Raw genomic sequence first — 10,613 nt, 5'->3', positions numbered from 1 at the left:
CTACCCTCCCCTGCAAACTTGCCTGTTTCTTGGAGCTGCTTAGAATCTCTTGCATAAAATAGCTGATAAATCTAACACTTGTCAGGAAACATTGTGAAAGACTTTTAAGTAGGCAAAAAGATAAGTGCATGCTCTCAAGCGCTGGTCCAGATTATTTGATTCCATAAGCTTTTCCTAGCCTTATTAAGGAATTCTACAATCCTATAAATTGTAGAAAACTGATAGTAATGTAATATAAATAACTCTTGTCCATAGAGATGCAATTGATTTCTGCTCCATGGAAGCAGTCGTTTTTGTATCAGCAAATTCATTTCTGCATTCCTGATTACCTTTGTAGAAGTTTATTCTTTGCATTCTCCTTTTAACCAGCGCTTTTCCATCTTAGCTTTCCTTGAGTTGAAACAAGATCTTTGACATCTTGTATTTAGATGATCATGGTTTACTTGTCAAAATTGTCCTTTTAACGTAACTCATCTACCTTTCCCCCTGGCTACCAGGAAGCACAAAATTTTAAAACTTACGAAGTGTTGATTCACCAAGAGTTTCAAGGACAGAATAGAAAACTGCTCCGGACACTAGGGAGGGAGACCACAGCAAGCAGTGGAAATTGAGACAGCCCTTAGCCACCTGCCCTTCCTCTTCCTCTCCCACTCAAGCTCCACCTCGAATCAAGGCCAGGCCCTTTGACATTACTGCTGGAGGCTGTCTTTCCTGCCCTCCCCAGGGGGCCAGGTTATACTGAGCAGAGGCCCATATGAAACTCAGACTGACATTCAGGGTCACATCCTTGTCACACTTCCTCCCCACATCAGACACAGCCACTTCCTCTTTCTGCTGAGGACAGCAGAAGTTGAATGAAAGATGAGTTCCCAGGATATTGCAACATCCAAGAACATAAGGGCAAGTGACAGATGGGTATTGGTGGCAGGGACAGTACTCCAGGGTGTCCTGGGAGTACCTGAGTTAACAGGGCAGCTCCAACTGAACGCATGCAGGATCCTAAGTACCACATGAGCCTGCACAATGACCCTGAAGGCAAGGACATGCCCTTTGAAATGGGGTGGTGGAAGCAGGTCTCGTCCCGCGTGGAGTGGATGGGGTGTGAGACAGTGCTGCTTCATGAACCAGGACCCCACCAAGTGCTGTCTCAACTCGCCCTCCCGACTGCATCCTCACATTTCCTCTTACATATGAGGTGATCTGCCAGGTCAGAGGGGAAAGGAGCCTGGCTGGCTTTCCCCTGCCTCCTGACCGACCGTGCTTGCAGCTGTTCCAGGTCATCTTGCTGGCAGGAAGGTCCACTCTTGTGTGGCAGTCAGTCCTTCCACGTCACTATGCCCTATGCCTCTCTGCCCACCCCCCTTTCAGTTCCCCAGAGTACAGATTGACCCCATTCTCTCCTCCATGGCACCCACCTCTCCCATGTTGCAGGCTGTTCTTTGAGGACTTGCTCCAGGAAGCTTTCTCCTCCTAGTCTTTTACTTCTTTACACAGCTCACCATAATTTGCTTGGGAAGCACGATTCTTTCTTGATGCAAATCTCCTGCCCAGTGCACCTTAACACACATCTGATTTTAAGATCTAATTGTTAACCTAGGCTGGGGCCCAGGTGACACCAGCTGTATTCGAAGACTACCCTTGAAAAAGTGAGGACCTAGATCAAGGGCCTCTCCATACTTCAGACCCAGAATCACAAAGCCTTGCTCTGAATGTATTTTAAACACCTGCCTCCATGTCCCCACCAACACGTTTGAGCCCCTTCCCTCAGCCAGACTCCATGAAGCCATTTCAGATGCAACATTAAAATGCCTTTTGGTTCTGATCAATTTATGCCTAATAACTCTGCCTGGAAATTACCAGCCCCATTTTGCCCATGAGGACCTCGGGATCACAAAAGGGAAATAGCGAAGTTGGGATTTTACAGTGAAGGGAAACTTCATTAGGACAGGAGTCAAGTTGCGGGTGAGATGGGACCAGCTGAGGTGAGGGCCAGCCTGCGGTGAGGGGCTTCACATCCCTCAGATGAAACATGGCCACCTCCCCCGGGCCTCAGTCCCCTAGTTACCCCCAGGAACTGTGGCCAGGGTGGATGGAAAAGGCAACCTATGTGGGAAAAATGTGAAGTAGGGGAGCTAAGAGGCTGCTCCCCTCAGAGAGGATAATCCCAAAGCCAATCCCAGCTCTCCAGACAAGCACCTCAGAACCAGTCACCTAACCACAGTAAGCTCACTGCCACCTCCTCCCCGTCCACTACAGCAGCCTCAGGCCCAAGGTGATCATTGCCCAGACCCCAGCCACCTCTGGCCCCTAGTCAACTGCTTCCAGCAAAGGACTCAGTTCCTTTCCTCCCTGTTCCCAGAATTGGATCCCTGGGACCAGACACACAAGACTCTTTGCTAGCCTGACAGGGCCCACCTTACATTCAGCCTCAACAGCTTTTATCTTCCTTGAAGGGCACAGTGTCCTAGTCCCCAGAGGACCAGCCTGGCAGGACGGACATGCTGCCCACAGTGGTGTCTGGCCTCTCCACCGAGTAGACAGTCTCACACCAAGAGGTGTGGCCACACTCAAATTGTGTGATTCGAACGCATGGCCCCTTTTGACAGTCTGCCCCTTCCCAGGTCACCCCACCTGTAGTCACTGTAGTCACCACCCCGAGATCACTTTCTTCCTTTATTGGGAAGCACACACAGAACATGCCACAGGATGGGAAGCAGCTTGATGTCTCCGGGCAAAACCCAAGGCAAGGGTAGCCAGGGTCAAGGCTGCCACCGTGACCAGGCCAAAGCCTAGTACCGCAGCGGTATGGGAAGTCGACTCCTCCACACCATGGTCCTCAGCTTTTCCCAGGAAAATCAGGGGCCCCACAGTGACATCTGCTTCTTCTGACACTGAAAGGCAACAAGATATAAGGAGTCAGCAAGATAAAAGTTGTCCCTAACTGGGAAGCAGGCCAGGTGCTTTGCTCTGCCTTAGAGGCTGAACGAGGCGGCTTTGTCCTAACAGCTGCTTTCTTCTCCCTATGCCCCCAATTATGTGTCAGTAGAACCTCAGATGACAGAGTAGCCATGACACTTGCGGAAGAATCTTGGTGCTAAATTGGAGGTGCTAAATTGGAGGGGCTTTAAGATTTCTATGTGAGAAAAACCCAAAAGCACATTCCCCTAGGGGCAAGCAGCCTTAAATGGGGGCTAAGGGAGAGGAATGTCTTTCTGAAGTAATGGGGGGTAGGGGTGGGGGTGAGCAGTGGAGGTGCAATAACCTGGTGGCTGCCCAAGACCTACCGTGCCGGCGGTTGCGGGTCTCACGCCACTGTTTCACTGAGCTTGCCAGACTGGGGTGGCTTGAAAAGCCACAGTCCCCTGTGTCACAGCAGTGACAGATCTCAGGGGTGCCCTCTACTGGGTACCAACTGCAGGGAAAGACAAAGGCTTAGAGGGACAATTTGCACTGGGGGAAAGGGTGGGCTATCAAACCTGGTCTCCTCACCTCTCTGAGGACTTGCTGAAGGAACAGGCTTTGTTTAGTTGGTCCGGGACTTGGTCAATCGGCGTGACCTTCAGGTGGCAGGTGATGTATATCTGGAATTAAAAACAATTACAGGGCCTCCCCAGTGGCGCAGCGGTTGAGCGCTGGGTTGCGAAGCTGCCCGCGGCCTCTGCAGCGCCAGTTCGATCCCCGGCTGCTCCCCGGCCACCGGAGGAGGGTCCCACATGGCGTGCAGACCTCTCCTGCCGCCCGCTGCTCCCCTCAGCAGTGTACTTCGGTCCTTCTGCCTGCTCTGCTCCCCGCTCTGGCGAATTCTCTCACCCTCCCGCGCTTCTGACTGTACCCAGTGCGTGTATAAACAAACAAACAAATAAAAACATGCCTCTACAAAAAAAAAAATTCTTAAAAAAAAAAAAAACAATTACAAAAGCTAGTTCTAGCCTGTGGCAGTGACTTTAGAAAGCCAGTTCTAATATGACCCTTGCATAAGATGAAGGGGCAGGAAAACTCGATTTTGGCGATGGGGCAATAGTGGTCCAAAGGTTAACTCACCCAAAACTTCCGAGCAAGCAGCAGCAAATCAGAACCTGGATTGGAACCCACTATCTTTATCCCCTCAGCCCTTCTCAGACTTAGCCTATCACTTAGTATGTTTGACCCGAGGCCCATCATATCAGAACCTCAGACAAGAAAGGGATCAAGCCCCAAAAGGCCAATATCCCCTCCTGCCATCAGGGGTAGGGAAGACTTTACAAAGTTGACCCTGGTCTCCTGACAGAGGGCATCTGCAGGTCAGAGCTCTCCTTCCAGCTAGGGCGCCACCTCCCTGCCAAATCTGCATGAAGTTCTACCACCTTCCAGCTGAAGCCCTCTGCAGAGCCACAAATCTTGATCACCATCTAGTGGCCAAGTGCACCAGCAGGGAAACCATTCTGGAAACTTAAATAGGCCCAGATGCACTGCTGGTCACCTATCTTCTATCTGCCCCACCAGAGGAGGACTTCGGGGTCCTTCTGTGTCCTTCCTATTCCAGGAAAGGAAACTGCTGTCGACCTTAGCCTCAGAAGAACGAACTAGGAAGAAGCTAACTGGGGCCTAAGATCCCACGGTACTAGTGAGTGATGGGGAAGGTAGCCCCATCAGCCTGACAGAGGTCAGTCTTATTTCAGGCTTTTAAAAAAGCTATTACCGTGTTTCTGGAGTCATTAGCAAAGTAGAACATGTCCACTGTGAACTGCAGAGTCGCTGGCCCAGGCCTGGGGGCTTTGAAAGCCGAAGAAGCATCAGAGAGACCATCCACAAGACAACTTTAGAGAGAATGAATAAAGAGTGGCATTAAAGGGCCTCCCAAGTGGCGCAGTGGTTGAGCGCTGGGCTGCGAAGCTACCCACAGCCTCTGCAGCGCCAGTTCGATCCCCGGCTGCCGGGCAAGGGTCCCACATGGTGAGCAGACCTCTCCTGCCGCGCCCGCTGCTCCCCTCAGCAGTGTACTTCGTCAGTCTGCCTGCTCTGCTCTGGCTCTGGTGAATTCTCTCACCCTCCCACGCTTCTAACTGTACCCAGTGCTTGAATAAATAAATCTTAAAAAAAAATGGAATTAAAGGCAGAGGAAACTACTGGAGATGATGCTATGAGGGTTCCCTAGAAAGGCAGCCCAGCCCTCACCCATGGGAGTCCACAATGGTGTGAGAAGGAGCACTGTTCTGATCTGGCGTAGGCGTAGCCATGCAGTGGTCCACAAACAATCGCAGTGGCACGTGGCTGCCGGTGCGGACGTGGGCCTGGAGGTGGGCTGTATCTCCTAGCTGGAAGGTAGGGGACTTCCTCTCTGTCTTCCAGTCCTCTGAAAGACAGTCGGTTAAGAAGCCATGGCCCTGACAACTCCCGCCCACCCCTGCCCCCCACCCCTGACAACCCTCCTTGCTTACCTTCCATCAGGTACAGAAAGAAGGTCAGCTTCTCCACTGAGGTTATGGTGGTGCTAAAGGGCACCCAGGTGGGCAGGATGGCATGGCTGCTCACATTGCCCTGCCTGGAAGAACAGCAGCTGCTCACACCTGTCCTGGGGCTCTCCCATCTGGCCCTGCATTATTGGGGAAGGTCTCACTTCTACCTTATTGCCAAGCCTGCAGCCGTGGTCCAGCAAGGCATCTAGTTCAAGACAAGTGAACCGACACCTGAAGTCTGAGCCTGCCCCTCAACCCTCCAGAACTCCATCCCTGTGAGTGGGCCCTCCCTAGCAGCCACAATGCCATGAAGGTCCCAAGTCTGGTTTCTAGGCCACAACTGCTCCTCAGCAAGGTTAACCCTAGAGGTTTAGGGTCTGAGACCCACCCCTGCTCAGCGCCCCTCGAGATCCTTGAGAGGAGTGTTCATTGAAGGGAAGGAAGTCCTTCAGTATAAACACAGACTGGCCTCTGGCTCTTGAGAGGCCACTGTGCAGCCTGTACTAGGACTAGAAATTTTGGAACCATCGGCTCTCTAGGCATTGGCCCCACTGATGCCACCAGTCCTCATGGAAGAAAGGTTACTTCAGGGGCTGCATCTTCTCAGAAGCCTCAGATGTCAGGAGGTAGGTGAGAGCAGTGAGCCTAGGGCAGGCCACCCCACATTCTGAGAGACTGAGGAGTCAGCTCCTGCCCCTTCCAACGCAGAGCTCCAGCAGTTCTCCTAGCTCCCTCAAGAGGGCCCTGCTCTATTCAGACCTCACTCCTTCCCACCTCCCTCCTGGTCTCACCAGTTTCCACCTGTCTGTACCAGCTTCCCGATGACCTTCTGATGCTGTCTTCAACCATTTTGCGTGGTCTTCAGGGAGGGGTACCCACCAGGTGTGAACCTGAGTACCTTCACTGTCCCCTCCCCTTATTGACTAGCCCCCAGTTTTGCTCTCCCCGTCCAGCCTCCCTCTCCTCCGTGGGGCTTCAACCCTTATTAGTGATCCATCCCCCTCCTTTAGGATGTGCACCTGGCCCAGCCCAGACTGTCTCAGCCCCACCCACTGCCCAGACCCAGGGTCTTGTTGGGAACTCCCCACCCCCAACTGTCCCCAGGCACAGAGCTCATCACTGGTGCCCTCACTGGTATCAGCACCTCCCACAACCCTCCTCTAAGGCCTGTGCACTGTGCATTCAGCCCAGCAGAGGGCCCACATCTTCCTTAGAGGTCATGGTGACCCTCTCCCCACATCTCAACACTCATGGTCAAAGGCATAAGATTAGGCTGGGCACTGGAGGGGTTTCCTCATCCCGTGCATCCGGGGAGAAGTGGTAGGAGAGGAACAGGTGGTGATGGCCCAGGTCAGAGGCCGCAACCCCCCCCTGCACTGAATTCCAAGGGGACCTGGGCTGTCCCATCCCACCCTCTCAGGTCGGGGGGGGGGGGGGGGGGGGGGCTGTGTCCCTGCTGCATTTCAGAAACTCAGACAGGCTCAGTCCCCCACTGCTCTGGGGCCTGAGAATAGCGACTACAGCCTGAGAACAGGGGCTACAAGCCTTCTCTCAGCCATGCTGCCAGGAGGCTGCTGGGACCTCTGCGCCAGGGGCACGCCCTGTCCTGTGCTGACCTGGGGTAGTGGCACTCGATGGGGACCGTCACATGGTTAGTCCTCAAGATGGACAGGTTTCCCCAAGGGTGGGGGTCGTGAAGCAGGAAGGTTTTGTACACCAGCATATCATGAGTCAACTGCAAGAGAAGGGGAGGGTTAGCTCTCCTGGAGTCACCTGCCCAGGTGGGCCTGACCCACACAAGGGTGCAGAGAGGCCAGCCCAACAAATGCCTAGAACACAGGCCCTGAATGCAAAACCTGCGCCTGGAGAGGGGAGTCACCTGGGAATCTTAAAGACACCCAGCTTCTACTTTGATTCTGACTTAGCATGGGATAAGGGCCTGAGGACCTTTGGACACTCCCCAGGTGATTCTCGTTCTCAGAGTTGGGAGTTACTAATTCTCTTAAATCACCCCTTCAGCTCTGGCCTCCCTCTCCTCAGGGAAACAAGGGCCAGAAGTCTTAAAGGGGAACCTGGGAACCACACTTAAGACCAGAGTTCTGTTGGAGGGCTCCGGGGCCTGTCCTGTCCACCCAGCCAAGCTACCGAGTCCAGGCCAGCCAGATGGGTTTGTAAGAGGGTGGTTCCCAGGAAAGGGGGGGGGTTCCAGTTTCCCTGCCCTTCCCCAAGGAAGGGTGGAGCTGAGCAGGGAGAAGTTGGAGAGAGACTAGGAGGAAGCAGGATGGAGAGCCAGAAGGAGACCTGGAGGAGGCACATGGAGCAGAGACATATGAAGAAGCTGCACTTTCTTCTTGGTCCTGGACTGGGTGAAGCAGATGTGGATGAGAGAACTTGGGAGGTTCACAATGGCAGCTTTTATCTTGATTTTGCTCCTCTGTCCCAGATGCCCTGGGCGCCTTCTGCCCCTTTCCTATGGGTTCCCACCAAGAGGTGCCTTAGACTTGTGCCAGGTTTTGGGGCCTCAGTGGCCCTGCTTTGGGGCAACCCAGTTTGGCTGGACACTTACCCACTTCTGGTGTTTGATTTGTAAACTATATTCTTCCCTTTGTTGCACACTAATTGTATTAAAGCTTGTATGCACTAGAGTATGTTTTGCCTTGATGTGGCAGATGGCAGAAACCTATTGAGAGCAGGCAGGTTTGGGGGCTCTGGGGTGCCCCTCTCCCTGCCCTGTAACAAGTTCAGGCAAGGTGGGGGTCCTGAGAGAGGGGAGAATCTGTTACAGGGTAGGGAGAGGGACACCCCAGGCCCCACAAACCTGCCTGCTCTAAATAGTTTCTGCTATCCACCGCATCAACACGAAACATGAGACTTTAGTGAAAAAGAACTTTAACACAATTAGGAAACAATACAGGAAAGGCAAAAAATATAGTTTCTAAATCAAGCACCCAAAGTTACCTGTCCTCTCGTGGATAAAAGTCCACCCAAGCAGGATTGGCCCAGAACAAGGCCCCAAAGCCTATTACAAGTCTAAAGCATCTTTCAGTGGGGACCCACAGAAAAGGATCAGAAACAACCAGACAAGTCTGGAAGGAAATGAGCAAAATCAAAATCGACTGTCACCGCCCCACGGGTCTCTCACCCACATCTGTGTCACCCAGTCCATGACCAAAAGGCAAGCGCAGTTTCTTCATGTGTCTCCCGGCTCCATGTGCCTCCTGCAGGTCTCCTTCTGGCTCTCCATGCTGCTTCCTTCCTCAGTCTCCTCTGCAGCTTCTCCTCCCAGCTCAGCTCCACCCTCCTTTTGGGTGGGGCAGGAAACCTAGAACCTCCCCCTTTCCTGAGGATCACTCTGTTACAGATAGGCTCTTTTGGGGGTGATTGGAAGTCGGTCCAGAGATGTGGGCCTCTTAGGATCTGTGCCCAGCCCAGCCTTGCTGGAAAGTCCCTCCCTGTAGCTGAGTATCTCTCCACCACCCCCAACCCCGTGCACTCAACTCTTCCTGTGCTGCCTCCCACATGAAGCTCCTCCCACTGCACTGGAACTCGCTCCAGGGGCCCAGTTTAAGATCTTTAAGATCTTTCACTTGGTGATCAAGATGCTCCCTTGGTCCCCTTCCCCCAAATGCTATTTTTTAGTTCTTTTCAAGTCATTAACAGAGAGGGAGACCAAAATTCTCTTCCCCACAGGTTTCTAGAGACACCCCCCTCCGTCCCCTGCAAGAGCTGGCCTAACCACAGGGTTTTCCTATCACACACCCTCCGAGGAGCTTCATCTCCTGGATTCCTTCTAGGAGCTCATGCTGCCTTAAGAGTCAGAGTGGGAGTTATCAGGTCTGACCCAAAGTGGATTGCACCTCTGGACTCCACTCTAACTCCCTGATTTCAGTGACCAGAAGTAGGCACTCCTACTCCTACCCCCACCTCCATGCCACTAAAGCCACCAAAGCCCAGCTTCAGGCTTCGCCTGCTACACACACACACACACACACACACACACACACACACACACACACACACACACACACACGTGAAAGATCTGCTCCAGTCCCACCTACCGCCCACTGGCTTTGCATCCACACTCCCCAACCCAGGTGCCTCCCCTGCCCCCACCCTCCAAGCCAAGTCAGGGCCTCTGTGGCGCCAAAGCCTCACCTGTAAGTGATTGCCACACTCATGCAGCCCGACTTCAAACCTGACCACATCATCGGTGTCCATGGAGGCCAGGGGCTCACAGTTATCAGGGCCCAGGGTGAGGTCTGCAGGCCTGATGAGCTTCCCTGTACCGAAAAGGTCTCTGCTGACTGTGACCACCAGCTGGGCCTCCAGACACTCCACCAACACTGGCTGTTCAGAGAGCAAGGAGTGGCGGGTGGAACCCTTCCAGAAGGGCTGAGGGGAGCACAGCCCCGGGCCTCGCCAGAGCAGAAAGCAGATGAAGAGCCAGTAGCTCAGCCCCATGGCGCCTACACAGCCCCTCCCTCCCGGGAACTGCTAGGCAGTGGCCACCCACCATCTTATACCCTGGATGAAGGCCAGCCACACCTGGGCTGCCAACCGCCTCCCTTCCCGAGCCAATCCCATTGGCCAGGCCCTTACTCCGCAAGGTGGCCCACAAACCAGCAGCCTTGGCTTCACCTGGGCTTGTTGGAAATGCAGGCTCTCAGCCCCACCCCAGAACCCATGGTTCACTAGCTCCCCAACTGCTTTGTATTAATGCCAGTGAAGCAGGGGCAGCCTGGTCTGTAGGTCATCATTCCTCATCACTTTCCCACCCCCCCTCACATGTCTACCCTTTTTGGGCCTGCCCTCAAGCGCTCAGCAAAGGAGCCAGAGCCAGCGCCAAGAGCTGTCCCAAGTTGCTGGCAAGACCGGGAGAAAGGCCTTGGTTGAAGGGTGGGAGAGTTTGACCAGAGATGTCATAGAGCTCGTTTCAAGTGGGAAAACTGGGGGAGGTACCACCAAGAGAGCAGGGAGTTTTAGACTGCAGTCAACTTTATGGGAGGCAGAAGCGGAGGTCAGTTGAGGCAGTAGCAGCTGGGTGAACAGGGGGCTAGGAAGAGTGGGTTTCAGAAAAATCCCCAGGAGCTCAGAGTTGCTGGAACTCAGGGAGTGGGAGGGTGGGCAAGGCAGGACAAATGAAGGTGCCTGACCTGGGATGTTGGACTTTGCAGGTGA

The 10,613-nt window shown here is 53.6% G+C and overlaps 1 protein-coding gene across 1 annotated transcript; it reads right to left on the bottom strand.

The window, feature by feature from the left end:
• Positions 1-2,673: 2,673 nt before the first annotated feature.
• ZP3 (zona pellucida glycoprotein 3) lies at positions 2,674-9,896 on the bottom strand (the record flags this gene model as incomplete). Its single annotated transcript, XM_084250152.1, has 8 exons — positions 2,674-2,891; positions 3,285-3,412; positions 3,490-3,581; positions 4,679-4,796; positions 5,155-5,332; positions 5,418-5,521; positions 7,052-7,170; positions 9,591-9,896. The coding sequence occupies 8 exons, from the start codon at positions 9,894-9,896 to the stop codon at positions 2,674-2,676; spliced, it is 1,263 nt and encodes a 420-aa protein (XP_084106278.1).
• Between the last annotated feature and the right edge of the window lie 717 nt (positions 9,897-10,613).

The sequence above is a fragment of the Talpa europaea genome, assembly GCF_964194135.1.
Source record: "Talpa europaea genome assembly, chromosome: 12".
Lineage (NCBI taxonomy): Eukaryota > Metazoa > Chordata > Mammalia > Eulipotyphla > Talpidae > Talpa > Talpa europaea.
This window is presented reverse-complemented; position numbering and strand designations above follow the sequence as displayed.